Source organism: Acomys russatus, chromosome 32, assembly GCF_903995435.1.
Source record: "Acomys russatus chromosome 32, mAcoRus1.1, whole genome shotgun sequence".
In the NCBI taxonomy this organism is placed as follows: Eukaryota; Metazoa; Chordata; class Mammalia; order Rodentia; family Muridae; genus Acomys; species Acomys russatus.
The window spans coordinates 44,520,589-44,535,725 of record NC_067168.1 but is presented as its reverse complement, the minus strand read 5'-3'; the positions used below and the strand labels follow the sequence as shown (position 1 = coordinate 44,535,725).

General features: G+C 54.3%; 1 protein-coding gene across 2 annotated transcripts; it reads right to left on the bottom strand.

The window, feature by feature from the left end:
- Nucleotides 1–380: 380 nt before the first annotated feature.
- Nucleotides 381–14,918, bottom strand: Vill (villin like). Of its 2 annotated transcripts, XM_051140155.1 has the most exons (19): nt 14,851–14,918; nt 14,618–14,692; nt 14,148–14,350; nt 12,302–12,410; nt 10,695–10,805; nt 10,213–10,412; nt 9,744–9,822; nt 9,564–9,662; nt 8,938–9,073; nt 8,623–8,723; nt 6,425–6,562; nt 6,162–6,320; nt 5,139–5,318; nt 4,365–4,510; nt 3,578–3,722; nt 1,687–1,872; nt 1,382–1,453; nt 924–1,181; nt 381–543 (listed from the first exon to the last, which is right to left on the bottom strand). In XM_051140155.1, the coding sequence occupies exons 1-19, from the start codon at nt 14,914–14,916 to the stop codon at nt 430–432; spliced, it is 2,577 nt and encodes an 858-aa protein (XP_050996112.1). In that variant the 5' UTR covers nt 14,917–14,918; the 3' UTR covers nt 381–429. The 2 variants fall into 2 exon arrangements, with proteins under 2 accessions (XP_050996112.1, XP_050996111.1); XM_051140154.1 differs by lacking the exons at nt 12,302–12,410; nt 14,148–14,350; nt 14,618–14,692; nt 14,851–14,918 and having other exon boundaries at nt 10,288–10,412; nt 10,695–10,887.
- Between the last annotated feature and the right edge of the window lie 219 nt (nt 14,919–15,137).

The window sequence follows — 15,137 nt, the reverse complement described above, 5'->3', positions numbered from 1 at the left end:
CTGCCTTTGACTTCTGCCTCTTTGGGGGACCCAGGAGCAGTCCAGTCCCCAGAGTGGTCTAAAATTCCGTTAGGATCAACACTGCAGCCCTGTCCCCTACCCTCTAGCTGTCTTTAGGTTGTGAGTTTTTATAAAAATCACAAGATGAAACCTTATAGTCTCTTTCCTTGGACAACAGAGAATCCTACAGGCCTACGTGCACATCCCTTCCCACCCTGGTGGGGTCATGTGGATCCAGTCGTCAGTAGGAATCCTTTCCACAGGGAGGGTATAGCCCAGAGCACCCCAGGGCCCTGGCGCCGAGAAGGGGACTCCACCAGATGGTTCAGTTTGAAAGCACGCAGGCCCACATGCCACACCCGACACTGGCCACTGGCTTTTATTAGGAAGCAGGAGTTATCTCAGGAGGGATGAACAGGTTTTTCAAGTTCAGAAGAAGCCCAGCTTCTTTTTCTCTTGCTGCTGTTTCCACTTGACCATGCGGTAGAACTCCTCCTTGGATTTCCCAAAGATGTCTTGGAAGTCAGAGTCTGAGAGATAGAACTGGGGGTCGAGGCGGGGAGTTGTGGGGGGGGGGATGTAGTGGGGATGGATGTGGTTACCAGAGGCCAGATTCCTGTCCCTCAGAGGTGTCACCCATTGCGCACTTGCCTGGCTTGCTCAGAGCCCACTATGGGTGCAAGATCCCCTGGGATCCGCTAGTGTAGAGTTAGCACTAGGTTGCAGGCCATGCTGCGAAAGCAGCATCTGGTATCCACCTCCCCTCAGGCAGTGTCTGGTACCCACCTCCCCTCAGGCAGTGTCTGGTACCCACCTCCCCTCAGGCAGCGGCTGGTACCCACCTCTCGGGCAGTGTCTGGTACCCACCTCCCCTCGGGCAGCGTCTGGTACCCACCTCCCCTCAGGCAGCGGCTGGTACCCACCTCCCTTCGGGCAGGGTCCACACCCTGTGGCAGGTCCTCCACTGCCTGGTGCCTCAGCCTTTCCCGGGGAAGACTCCCATTGGCCGTTGAGCTGCTGCAGCTGCTGGTGGGGTTCAGGCTGGGGTTCTCGCCATCAATCCCGAGGCCCGGCTCCGAATCACTCTCTGGGCCGTCCTGGGAAACCTTGAAGGCCAGCAGCGTCGAGTGACCTGCCTTGTTATCGCTTGGCGGTGGAGTCAGCTGCAAGTTATGGACTTCCTGTCCGGAGAGAAGCCTCAGGGTTTGGAAGATGGATGACAGGCACCCACCAAAGATTACTCTGAGCCCAACAGGTCTCTTGGCGCCATCTGAACCCCGTTTTGCCTTTGAATCTGTCCCCGGGATCCTCCGCCTCTGTCCCCTTCCATCTGAACCCAGACTACTATGTGGGGCTGCCAGGGAAAGTGTCCGACACTCACTGCTGTTATCTCAGAGATGGAAGACCCTGGTCCCAGGCTGTCCTCCACCACCTCCTCATAGGACCGGTTGCTCTGGGGTAAAGAGTTGGGGTCAAAACAAACAAAAGAGTTTGTTACCAGGCCTGGGGCAAGGGAAGAAGGGAAGGGGCTCCCCTGGAACCCAGGAAGAAGCCTAAAGCACAAGATGAGATTTCCCTCCACCTGGCTCATAGGATGACCTCAGTCAGGGAGAAGCCTCTTCCAGTCCCGCCTCCCCCCCCCCCCCCCCCCCCAGATTAAGATGGGGATGGTGTAGTAGGCCTCACCATCCACTTGTAGGGATCCCAGGTGACAAACCATCCAGTGAAGGTGGCGGGTTCATGGCCCTGCTTGACCAGAACGATGGGTGTGGCTGAGCTCCTCTCTGCTGGGTGAGCCCTTAGGTACTCCTGGCCCCAGGCCACTGCTTCCTTCTTCCACTCGCCTGCAGCTTCCCCCAGCCACAGGAAGATCTGGGCCACAGAGGAGGCTTGGGCTCAGACAGCTGGAGGGACTGCTTGAGTCAGCCATCTCCTCCCTGCTCCATGTTGTCGTCAGATGGCCTCAGAAGCCCGCATGCCTATGCCTGGCCAAGAAGACTCACCCAGCAAGCTGTGGTGCCCACACACCCATGAACACTTGAGGTCACGGGCATGCATGACTCTAATCTGCAAGTAGCTGTGAAGCATTAGCACGTGCCAGGCACTAAGAACTCATCTGTGGAAAGAATCCAAGGTTCTGTGCCTGAACCGGGTAGTGCGGCACGTGTCTGTAATGACATCACTGGCAAGGTGGAGACAGGAGGAGCAGTTCAAAGCCCATCCTTGGCTACAGAGAGAGTTTGAGGCTAGCCCACACAACATGATACCCTGCCTCAAAAGTGGGTGGGGTGGGCTGGGATTACTGTTCAATTAAAGTACTTGCTTGCTTAGCAAAGTCCTGGGTTCGACCCCCTTACCCGATAAACTGGACGGGGTGGGCAGCCCTATAATGCCAGCATCAGTAGAAGTTCAGGATTAAATAGTGAGCTCAAAGCTATTCTGGGCTAGATGAGACTGTCTCAAAACAATAACAAGTTCTGAGAACAATCTTTGCCTTCACAAGGGAATAGGCCACATGTTTGTCTCAAGAGAAAGTGAGTAAGAATCAAGCAGCACCAAGGGCCAAGTGAGGGATATGCCTGGCACACTCAGGGAACAGCAAGAGGCGACCATGGCTGGAAAAGACCAGCAATGTGCAGTCAAAGGAGACCAGACCAGAGAGGACTGGCTGGGTAATAGGGTGGGCTGTGAAGTGGGGGAAACAGGGTACTGTTGTCTGGGCTTGGGTTTTCTCTGAGTGACATCAGAGCTCAGCCTTGTCACAAATCAGAGTGTACCACACAAGTCTCACACACACAATGACACACACACACACACACACTATGCCACACATACATACACTCTGCCAGACACAATGACACACACACACACACACACTATGCCACACACAACGACACACAGTCTCACACACACAGTGACACACACATTATTACAGCCACAAAGATGCATTGTCCATTGCCATAAAGCCAGACAGCTGACTACAGCCACATACCGCCATCTACCATCATCACAATGCCTGCACACAGACACCGGCACATTTGGTTGCCCGTAACGCACATCCATCTGGTTATATATACCATCTCAAAGCCACACAGAGTTTCACAGGCTCACAATACAGTCACACCAACAGCCAATCAGACGTTCCTTCTTCCCCTCCCACACAGACACATGTGCACGTGCAGTGTCATCAGTTACAACTAGCCAGTTCTGGTCAGTACTGGACTACACAAGCACTGGCTTGGTCTGCCTAATGCACAGCCATATAGCTACTCAGTCAAGTGTGCAGGGACACATACTACCCAGTCAGTCCCTCCACAGTCTGCTACTGCCATGCAGTCGGCCACAGGCCCTCAGTCACATGGAGTCACGCACAGCGTCATAGGACACACGTGCAAGGTCATAATCACACACAACCCAACTCACGCCCAGTCCCAGTGTGTTACGGCTCTACCCTCACGCCCAGACTCTCAATCCTTGGTACCAAGCAGTCACAGGCTAACCTCACCCTCACACCTAACTACACCAAGCAGACACACCCTGCATTCCCAGCCCAGCCAAGCAGGAGTGGCTACCTTACCTCATGACAGGTGTCCAGTAACATGATGTCATACTGGTCCAAGTGCTCTTGGCCAAAAAACAGCACTTCCGTGAGGACCAGGCAGCCTGAGTGGCTGGAGCACTCGAACAGTCGGGGCTGGACGCTGGAGACCTCCTCGGCAAGCCTGGCCAGGAGAGGGGCTGTGAGGGGTGCAGTCTGGGGGCTGCAGCGGGGGCCCTTGGCATGGGTGCCCCACCCCCACCTCAGGGAAAACAACTGCTTTGGGACAGGAGCACTGGGCCACCCTCTGAACTCCACCCATCCCTTGACTTTCTCTAGAAGTGCCTGCTCTGGGCCAGGGTCCCTTTCTCTCATTGGACAGATAGAGCAGGTGACTGAAAACCTCCCATCAGGGTAGGCGCTGGGGAAGGGGACCCCTGACCTAGCATGGGGGAAGCTGAGATGAGGCTCCATCTTCCCTAGAATGGGGGTCCCCTGCACTTAGTTAAGTTCAGAACTGGCCTTAGGTCCAGGGTGGAAGGGGGCGGGGGTGAGGCTGGGAGCCCAGGAGACTTGGGTGGTGTCCAGGAATGCAGCTTCTTCCTTCACTTGTTCTGTGGTTTGAGGATTGCCCTTAGTGGCAATGCAGGATGTGGATTCTGCCAGCAGAGGGCGCCATTTCTTCCAGTTTGCACTGGCACTGGCCCTATTCAGGATACCCCCAGGGCCGCGGTTCTAGTTTTATCTGCGCGACCTCTCACTAGTGGCCCACCTCCAGGCCTTAGTTCCTCCTCAGGATAAATATATTCTTCCCTAATCCTGTTACCTCCTGTTCCTGGCATAGGGGGCCCGGCCTCCGATGGCCTCCCAGAAGTGGGGAGACTCCTGACCCTCCAGCACCATTTCCTTGTTATTCCCCGAGAAGACAGTGACCACCATCCATGCCATCTCACGCTGGTCCCCATTACAGCCCTGGCAAGCAGAAGCTGGGTCAAGCAAGCCTTGCAGTGGGGAGACCTTCACCCCCAGTCCCATGTCCCATCCACTGGGGCCTGAGGGAAGCTGGACCTGAGCCAAGGAAAGCACCCCATGAGCAAAGTATCTCCCTTTCGGTTTCCCCAGCTATGATGTCATCACACACCCCCCCGCCCCCCCCCCCCCCGCTAAGTCAGAGCATGGGTGACAGACATCCAGGTCTGGGGATCATTTGCAGTTTATATTAAAGATGAGAGAGAGACAGACAGACAGACACACACACACACACAACACCCCACACACAGAGAGAGAGAGAGAGAGAGAGAGAGAGAGAGAGAGAGAGAGAGAGAGAGAGGCGCAAGTAGACTAGGCATTGGCCTTTCCTAGAGAGGCTTGGGGAAAGTCCCCAAGCAAAGAGAGCCAGGCTTGAGACCTCGGGGACCTCAGTCCACTTGTGACCACATAACTTCCCCTTGCTCTTGCTCTATCAGAGTCCCCGGGGGCCACTTCCCGCCACCCACAGCCTCATCCTCACTGGCCTGTCTCTGGTTGGGTTTCAAGTCTGTGTGTCGGGAAGGGGCCCATCTCTGACCTAGTGCCGCCTTCCCACTGGTGACTCTGGTACCTTCCCAAACCAGAGGTAGCAAACATCAGCTGTGATCAGAAAGAAGATATCACTGGACTTGAGGGAGGAGGCTCGGGCCGGCACCTCCATGGTGCTGGTGTTGTGGCTGTCGGTCCCTTGCATGTGGAAAAGCCTGGTGCCGGATATTGACGGCCTCTTCCCTTTGTTGCCTGCACTCCCCTAGAAGAAAGTGGGGGCCTCATGCTGAGGCAAGGGCTCCTGGGGGGACCACCTCCTTGTCCTAGTGGTGAAGAAACTGCCTCAGGACTAAGGCTAGCACTCTCTTCCGGCCCTCCGAGTGTGGACTGTGGCAGTTCTGTTTATGTAGGGCAGTAAAATAGACCTCTTCAAATTAGACTTGTCACCCACCCCCAGAGGGCCCCGAGCATGCTCCTGTCACCATGCATACCACCTCATCTAGACACAGAATCGACAGAGCGAGGGACTACGAAACTTCTCAACTGGACCGAAAACCCTCCCTGAGTGGCTTATGTCAAATAGTTAGTTTCTTTCTTTCTTCTTCTTCTTCTTCTTCTTCTTCTTCTTCTTCTTCTTCTTCTTCTTCTTCTTCTTCTTTTCTCTCTTCTCTCTCTCTCTCTCTCTCTCTCTCTCTCTCTCTCTCTCTCTCCTTTTTAATGAGGCAGGCAGGGTTTCTCTGTGTAGCCTTTGGCTGTCCTAGACTCACTTTGTAGACTAGGCTGGCCTCGAACTCACGACGATCCACCTGCCTCTGCCTTCCAAGTGTTGGGATTTACAAGGCATGCACCATTGCGCCCTGGCATCAAATAGTTTTTACTATGTGTGTGCAAGTGTGCTCATGGGGGTCCCAGAACATCTGGTGTCATTCTCAGGAGTGCTCTCCACACGTAGGCTACATTGGCCGTCAAGTGTCAGGAATCCTCCTGCCTCTACCTCCCCAAATCACCACAAGCAGCACCTCACCCAGCCTCCTACAAGGTGCCAGAGTCACCCCCTCTCCAGTCCCTGTGTCAAAGGGATGAAAAAGTCCAACACAGTTCCTACCTGGAAGACCACCAGCTGCCCCTGGAAGATGGCTAGGAAGTGAGGGGGCTCTCTGCCCATGGTCACATGTGCCTGCACCAGTGCTCCCTGGTACGTGAGATCCATTTCCTCAGCATGGTAGTTCAGGGTGGCAATGTCTTCTGTGCTGGTTTGGTGGCCCTGAAGCAGGGAGGGGGACAGTAATGGCTGGGGTCTTCCTATCCCGCTCTTAGGTTTTAGTTCTCTGGCCGGCAGGCATCTGATTGCCCAGCAGGTACGCGTACCTGCCATAGGTACAAGATGTACTGGACTCGGCCCAGCTTCTGGTATGTGTAGAGGACAAGGTAGCAGTTCCCTGAGCACAGCTGGCCATGGTGCTTGGGATCCACAGGCTGTCTTCCTGAGTCCTGGATGCACCACACCTGAGGAGCAAGGGATGCGTGGGCACAGGTGAACCTTGCCGGCAGCATCCTGCCCACCCACGTCTAGCCGGAAAGCTCTCCCTGGCTTAGCTGGGCCAGCAAGCCGCTCACAGAGACAGCTCTCTGCCTTCCATGCTCTGTACTGCTCACTGCTGGTGGGTGACCCTTGCCCTCAGTAACCCTCAAGCCTTTGCTGGCCTGCTCCCAGCACAGACTTAGTCTGCATGCTGGGCCTTGGGAAATAAGTGGAAGAGGCTACAAGATGGATTCAGCTCCAAGCCCATGGCCACCTCTGTCTAGACTCCACTAGCTGAAGCCCTGGGTAGGGGCAGACAGCACCCTGCCAACCCCTTGTCCCATGCACAGAGGCAGAGGCTCCCTGCTCAGGGTGGCAGAGCAGAAATGGGGCTGTAGGAGAGGCCCTGGCATTCTGGAGGGAAATTTTTCTTTTTTCTTTAAAATGTCATTAACAATAACAACAAGCTGGGTGTGGTGGTGCACACCTTTAATCCCAGCACTCGGGAGGCAGAGGCAGATGGATCACTGTGAGTTCGAGGCCAGCCTGGTCTATAAAGCGAGTCTAGGACAGTCAAGGCTACACAGAGAAACCCTGTCTCGAAAAACCAAAAAAAAAAAAAAAAAAAAAAAAAGAAAAGAAAAAAAAAAGAAAAACCAAACAACAACAACAAAAAACCTGGATTCCACCTATATTCCTGGCACTGGGGAGACAGGGCAGGAGGATCAGAAGTTCAAGGTCAGCCCTTGACTATTCAGTGAGTTGGAGGCCAGTTTAAGATATGCGAGACCCTGTTTAATAAGACAAACAGGCTGCAATGACAGGGCTTGCTCACCACAGCTTGTTGCCATGGGAGCCACACCTCAGCTTTAGAACCAGACAGAACTGGCAGAAGCCCGCGTCTGTGCAGGTTGGCATGTGACCCTCTTAAGTCCCAGTTCTTCCCACATGTGAACTGGGAGCACAGTGCCAAACTCACTCCACTGAGCTGGCCTGGAAACAGTGTTTAGTGTCCCTTCCCCAGGCCAGTGGAGAGCTTCGCCAGGGGACTTCCGCTCTGGACCAGGCTTTTCTGAAAAGGCCGCCACACGCAACACTCTACGCAAAGCTGAGCTTACCTGGCATGAGGCCTCCCTTGCCTTTGTGCCTGGAGCTGATCCCGGACATAGTGTCCAGGCTTTCTTGCCCTCCGTTCCCCTCAGCTTCTATCTCCTTCTGGCAGTATTCTAGTTCCTATGGTCTCACAGCACCCCCACATCAGCTTGGGGGCCATATTGGACCATAATTTCTGCCTCCATGTTATGGACTTAAAAACAGGCCTGAGGGCCAGGCGTTGGTGGTGCATGCCTTTAATCCCAGCAGAGGCAGGCGGATCGCTGTGAGTTCGAGGCCAGCCTGGTCTACAAAGCGAGTCCAGGACAGCCAAGGCTACATAAAGAAACCCTGTCTCAAAAAACCAACCAACCAACCAAACAAACAAACAGGCCTGAGGGAACTAAGGGTTCTGCCTTAACGTGTCAGTATGTTAGCCTATACTGTACAGTGAGTGTACGTCACCCTCAACCCCTTAAGCTTCTAGAACACAGGTCTGAGGCCAGAGGAGGGGTTCATGACTGTGTGTTAGGACTAGGTGTGCTCCAGGCTGTGATTTGTATGACTGTGCACCTGTGCTGACCACAGGGCATGGTTCATTGTCCAATTGTTGTCAAGTTCCGTGCCTGTGAGTGAGCGGCCATGGCATTGTATGATTCGCTATGACTGCTGGGCAGAGGGCATAGGTTTCTATCTTCCTGAATATATCCCCGGTTGTGGGAGGGTGGACATGCACATGCGCCTAGGTCATTTTAATTAGTTGAGACAGTGTCTCACGTGCCTCAGACTGGCCTCTAACGCCTAATATTCCGCCCTCCCCCCACCCACCGAGAGCGCTGGGTTTGTGGCCATAATCACTCTTCTCCCTCCCCACTTCACCCCAAGTCAACTGCTCTCTAGGCACAAGCCTATCCTTGGGTGCACAGTAGCACCCCCAAGCCAGAGCCCTCACCTCCACCTTCCCAGAGCCGTTGTCCACCATTCTGAGCTGGGCCGCTAGCTCAGGCTGGCTGTGCAGCTTGCCTACGTCCAGTTTTACCTGCAACTGTTTACCTGCGTGTGGAGTTTAGAGTCAGGGCACCCATCTCATAGGGTCCGGGGCACACCTTCTTTCTTCTCATCCTCAGGGGCCACACCTCCTCACCCATTCAGCCAAGATCCTGACCTGTTTGTCCCCTCCGGGCTCAGGCATCCCCAGCAGCCTCTGGGTCCTTTTAGGCCCCGCCCATTCCCCAGGCTCCACCCCGGCGCCCCTCCTCTTGCTCACTCTTCCCTCTGTGATTTTTCCTATCTAGCTCCTTTGACCATGTTCTGAAGAGCTGCTGGAAGGCTGTGGACTCCGCGCTGTCGTTCACCACCTCCACATTGGTGTAGTTCGGGTAGCCTTTGGCCTGGATAAAGCCCTAGGACACAAGTCTTGTCACGCCTGTGGCTCAAGGGCCCTCAGCTGTGCTCCACCCCCAGGGACATCCCCTAACTGTAGTTATGAGGACAGCCAAGATCTGAGCTGCTGGTTAATTAACCAAACTCGTGACCCATTTAACAAGCTGACTCCTTCACTACTGACTCTCCCAGGTGCCCCGGTGAGGGGCTGGCCATGGCAAACCCTACAGTCTCATAAACTTCCTCTGCCTCCCACCTCCAGTGCAGAAGACTCTCAGGCCTCAAGGCAAGGCTTTGTCCTGCACACATGAGGTTCTGTGTGTCAGGCATCTTCCCTCCCACTCAAGGTTTCCAGGGCAGACCCACTCACTTCCTGACCCCGGGACAAGGATCCCTCTTCTTGGACACTCCAGGATAAAGATGTTCCAAGTGAGGGCATTTCTTCCTGCAGGGCATCCTATACTAGACCTGACCTTAGGCTACCTCCTTGTAGGGACCCCGGGACCTCACCATAGCCCTGCTGAAGGCAGCCTTCTTCTCCTGGGGGCTGGACTTGCGTCCCTGCCACATGTAGATCTTGAAGCCACCCTGGTCCAGGAGATAGCAGCCCTAGGAAAGAGTGAGTCTGGATGGCAGGGACTGCGGTTATGAGGTGGGGATGGGCAGGCTACTGGGCCAGGCTTTCCTTACATCCTCTTGCAGGAGGTCCTGGGTCAGTGGACGGGTCGCCAATTCCTGGACCACGAGGTCGGTTCCCTTCTCGCAGACACTGGGAGCAAGTAGCCAGATGTGGACAGCGGCCGCCTCTCCATGGCCTCGCGCCAGCCCAGCACCCTTGAACCCCTCTAGTTTCCCAGAGACTGAAGTGGTAAGCTATGAAGTGAATTACTGCTGCCTTGCTTGGGGCTTCGGCGGCTCCTTGACCCTTACAGGGCGTCACCACGGTCTCCCCATCTCTACCTCAGGCTTCTCATCAATGTTTCTGCATACCATGCGAGCCTGCATATCATGGAGGCCCAATACCCGCTATGACCTACCCCAGACAGCCCCATGCTCTTGCTGGAGGTTTCTGTATAGATGCTGTGTTGTTTCAATGATGACAGACACACAGAAATGACCCGCCCTCGCTCTCCCCGTGCCCTCTCCCAGTTCTGCTCACTGGTAGAGACGGACGTTGGCTTTCTGTAGCTGGCTAACACAGCTGTTGGGCACAGAGGCACACAGGCTGCCTGACCTGTGGCCCAGCACAGCCTCCATGATGCGCATGAGGTCGACAGCTTCATTCTCGTCATCCACGACACCAATCTGGGCACGACCACCTCGCTCCCTGTCTCTGAGGCTGCAAGTCAGGGTCAGCGCCTGTAGGAGAGTCACGACTTCCTGGAGTGGCCCCTGGTGCCACATTACAGCCCAGCCCAGGTTTTTCTTATCACTGCTTGGTTCCCACAGGCACGGGGATGGGGCCAGGAGAGCCACTGTCTTTCCATTCTAGTGTTCTCAGAGACATCTCCAGGGGACACCTGAATTTCTCCTGAACCTATTGGGTTAGCCCTGCTACCTCTTGGGGTGGCCAGGAGATGGATTCTTAGAGGCCTATCTCTCCCAAGCCCTGTACCCCCAATTCCTAGGGCAGACACTGACCCGTGATTTCTCAGAAATGCTGGTTTTGGGTCCATTCCACTGGATCATCACCTTGCCCAGGTCCAACAGGAAGATGCCCCCCTTGTTAAAGCTGCTCCAGGACAAGGCCACCTTCCGGAGCCAGGAGAGAGGGGTGGAAGGAAAAGGTATCAGCTCCATAGGCAGGAGGAGGGGAGGGGGCAAGGCAGGTGGTGGGGAGGGGCAAGGCAGGTGGTGGGGAGGGGAAAGGCAGGTGGTGGGGAGGGGGCAAGGCAGGTGGTGGGGAGGGGCAGGCAGGTGGTGGGGGGGGTGGGTGGGGGGGGGGCAGGCAGGTGGTGGGGAGGGGAAAGGCAGGTGGTGGGGAGGGGGCAAGGCAGGTGGCGGGGAGGGGGCAAGGCAGGTGGTGGGGAGGGGGAAGGCAGGTGGTGGGGAGGGGGCAAGGCAGGTGGTGGGGAGGGAGAAGACAGGTGGCAGGGAGGAGGCAAGGCAGGTGGTGGGGAGGGGGAAGGCAGGTGGCAAGGAAGGGGCAAGGCAGGGTATGTCAGTTGTATGATAAGGCTATGTACAGCTGTGTGTGTGCATGCAGGCATGTGCACGCACGCACGCGTGTGTGTGTGTGTGTGTGCGTGTGTACACACCTGGGACAGAGCCTGACCTTCCACGTGGTTATACAGAAGTGTGGCAATTGTTTTATTTTCTCTATGAACATGCACGCTTGCATATATGAGACACATTATGTGTGTGTCTGCTCATAGTGACAGCATATATGTGCCTGTGTGGTGACAGTATGCCACCAAGCACAAGGTAGTTATTGAAACAGCCACTTTACATAATGAGAATGGCATAATAGGAAACACCAAAGACTACATGATGTCCCTCCCCACATGACTAGGAATCTGTGGGGGTTCGGTGCAAAGTCTAGGATGGACTTTGTGCAACACAGAGCCGCCATGAGCTTTGCTGACTGTGGATGCCCAATTACAGGGTCATTGTCCATGCTGTAGATGAGCATTAATTGCCTCAAACTTGGCCAGCTGGCAGCAGAATGCCTGGCCTGTGAAAGTAAAAGGTGCTCTGTGTTAATTTGTGGAAGGACGATGCGGTAGACAGTGTGGGTGCATGTGTGTGATGACAGACGAAGTGACAGTGTGGGGCTGTGCACACTCCCATCATGCTGCCTACAAGGACCCAGTGCACCACTATGGCTGCCTCCCCTCCCCAGTCCTTTTTTTTTTTTTTTTTTTTTGGTTTTTTGAGACAAGGTTTCTCTGTGCAGCCTTGGCTGTCCTGGACTCACTTTGTATACCAGGCTGGCCTTGAACTCACAGCGATCCGCCTGCCTCTGCCTCCCAAGTGCTGGGATTAAGCTGACACCACCACCTGGCTTCCGCCCCAGTTCTTAAACTACCCATGAGACACAGGAGGAAAAGGGAAGCCAACAGCAGACAGAGGTGGGGCAGGAGCCCAAGCCTGCCTATGTCTCCTTAGTGAGGCGGGCCGGCCGTCTGAGGAGCTGTGCCTCACTGCTCCCTACACTCTCCACCAACTCCCACCCTCTCTTACGCTTCAGGATGCTCAGCCTGGGTGAGTCTGAAGGGCAGAGCATGTCCCTGGCTGCCCTCACTCACTTCGGTGGCAGACACGTGCTTCTTTCCCAGGATGTGGAGCAGTCGCTGGACATTGTACGTGTGGGTCTCCACATGCTTGAGAGCAGGGCCTCTGCCTCCCTTCCTATAGCTAAGAAGGGGACAGGGACGCATGAGTGAAAACACATCCCATGCCTGAACGAGTGTGGGAGTGAGCAAATGCATGTGTGGAAGTATGTGTGAGGATGATACCTGTCTGTTTAGTACATGTGTTCAGTACATGTGAGCGTATGTTTGTGTGAGTATATAAGCAGATGAGGTACACATGTGCATTGCTTATTAGCATGTGGGACTGTGTAGACTTGGGTATGTTTGGGGAGTTCATCTGTACTTTTTACCCAGGTGAGTCCAGATGTGAGTACATGGAAGCGCCTATCTGTGCGGTGAGTATATGTTTCCAGGTATGCACGCCCATCTACAGGTGCACACACACGGGGTAGCTTGTATTTTTGCAGATACACACAGACTTGTCTGCATTATATGCAAACAATTGGCCAGCGATATGAAACAAAAGTGATTTACTATTGGCAATTAGGTTAACTCGCTCTTCAATCTCAAAACATGACAATTAAAAAAAGAAAGTATGTGGTGGCGCACACCTTTAAATCCCAGCACTTGGGAGGCAGAGGCAGGCAGATCGCTGTGAGTTCGAGGGCAGCCTGGTCTACAAAGTGAGTCCAGGACAGCCAAGGCTACACAGAGAAACCCTGTCTCGAAAAACCAAAAACCAAACCAACCAAACAAACAAACAAAAAAATAAAACCGTCTACAGTAGAATTACTCATAAAAGCCCCAAAGTGGAAGCAACACACATGTGCACTAGTTATTGAGTTGATAAAACATGGTAGGTTCATATAGTAGAATATCATCCCACAGTGAAACGAAGCCAGTAGCGATGCATGCCACAGTATGGATGGATCTAGAACACAGGAGCAATGAGGAATGAAGCTCAGTGGTCCAGGGCTTGCCTGCCATGTGGGCAAGGCTCTGGGTTCCATCCTTAGCACAGGTGGAAAAGGAGGAGGATAGAGAGGAGGAGGAAAAGATTAAGATAAAAGGAAAAAAAAAAAGTCAGCCACAAAATCTCACTTCCCATGTAGTTCCACTTACAGAGCAAGTCCAGAAGAGGCAAATGGATAGACAGAAAGCAGCCCAGCAGCAGGGGGAGAGGGTACAGGAAGGACCTGGAGGGAGGCTGCCCAAAGGCATGGGGCTCTTCAGAGTGATGAAAAGAATCATTTTCCTTTGTTTTTTGAGACACAGTTTTTCTATGTAACCTTGGCTATCCTGGACTTGCTTTTGTAGACCAGGCTGGCCTTGAACTCACAGAGATATTTCCCCCCACCCCCGCTTCTGCCTTCCAAGTGCTGGGATTACAAGTGTGTGCCACCACACCCAGCTAATAGAATGCTTTAAAGCTGATTGTGGTAATGGTTGAAAATATCTTTTTGTTGTTGTTGTTGGTTTTTCCAAGACAGGGTCTCTCTGTGTAGCATTGACTGTCCTGGACTTGCTTTGTAGACCAGACTGGCCTCGAACTCACAGTGATTGTCCTGCCTCTGCCTCCCAAGTGCTGGGATTAAAGGCATGTGCCACCACCGCCCACTGCTATTGCAAATATCTTAAACCAGTGAGTTGTGCACTTGAGGTGTGTGGAAGGCACGTGAGCACACGTGTCTTAAAGTACACACGCATGCATGCATGTGCTTACAAGCACTCCATTCAGCCAGTGAAAAGCCACTGTCCCAGGGGAGCTGGTGGTGCTCCCTCACCGGAGTATCTAATACACTGTGTCCTCCTCTCTGTCCCCAGCTCTTCTAGCACTCACATGACTCCGGGGAAATAGCTGTGGAAGCAGTCGGACTCATGGCCCTGTGACTCTCGGTGCAGCACGATCTGGTCTCCTAGGTCCTCCTGCAGGTGCTGGGCAAAGGTGACCGCGGCCTCCCGAGCCTCTGTGCTGGCCTCCTTCCCGATCCAGTAGTGCAGGTCACTGGACCATCCCTGGGTAGTCTTTGGACTCTGAGGGACCTAGGGTCCAGGCATTTGTATATGTGGAGGGGGAAGGGGCCAGGCTCCTAGGCCTGGTTGGAGAGTGAGATAGAGGGTCATCAAGGAGCCAGGGCAAGGCTCTTGGACAGGGGCTATGAGGGGAACTAGGCATTAGAAGGCCTCGAGGCAGCAGCTCCTTGTCAGATGCAGCCTCTGCGGGTGGCATGTGGCATAGGGGCTTTTAGGCCTGAGTTTCTTCAGCCCTGGGCCACGTCACTCCCCAGAAAAACTCCCCAAGTGACTCACATGGAGGATGACATAGCAGCAGTCCTCGAAGAAATTCCCATGAGCCCTTTCGGGCAGTGGCAGCATCTTTACGTTCTGAGAGAAGAGGTTGCCAAATAGCAAGTTGGAGACCTATGACCTATGACATATGACCTCTAGAGTTAGGGTGAAGGAGGGAGCTCTAGACAGCAGACGGGAGAGGCTGGTGACACCCTCCCATGTCACAGACTGTGTCTCTGGACTCGCCCCCTCACCTCAGCAATCCATATTTGGAGGGCTCTGTGGCCATCGATGGCTGGGAGGTCCTGGCTGATCTCCATCCTAGGCTAAGGCAGGAATGATGGAGACACAAAGAACAAGAGGTAGAGGTCACAGGTTGGAGGTCACAGGTCAGAGGCCAACCTCCGGCCACTCTCCCCGACACCTAAAGCTCTCCAAAGCACCTTCACTTTAGAGCGCAATTTTCATTAAACACATAGCCTCAGCAAACCAGAACAGGCACAGCAGGCAGGCATACAGGGACCTGGTGTGTCTGTGGGAC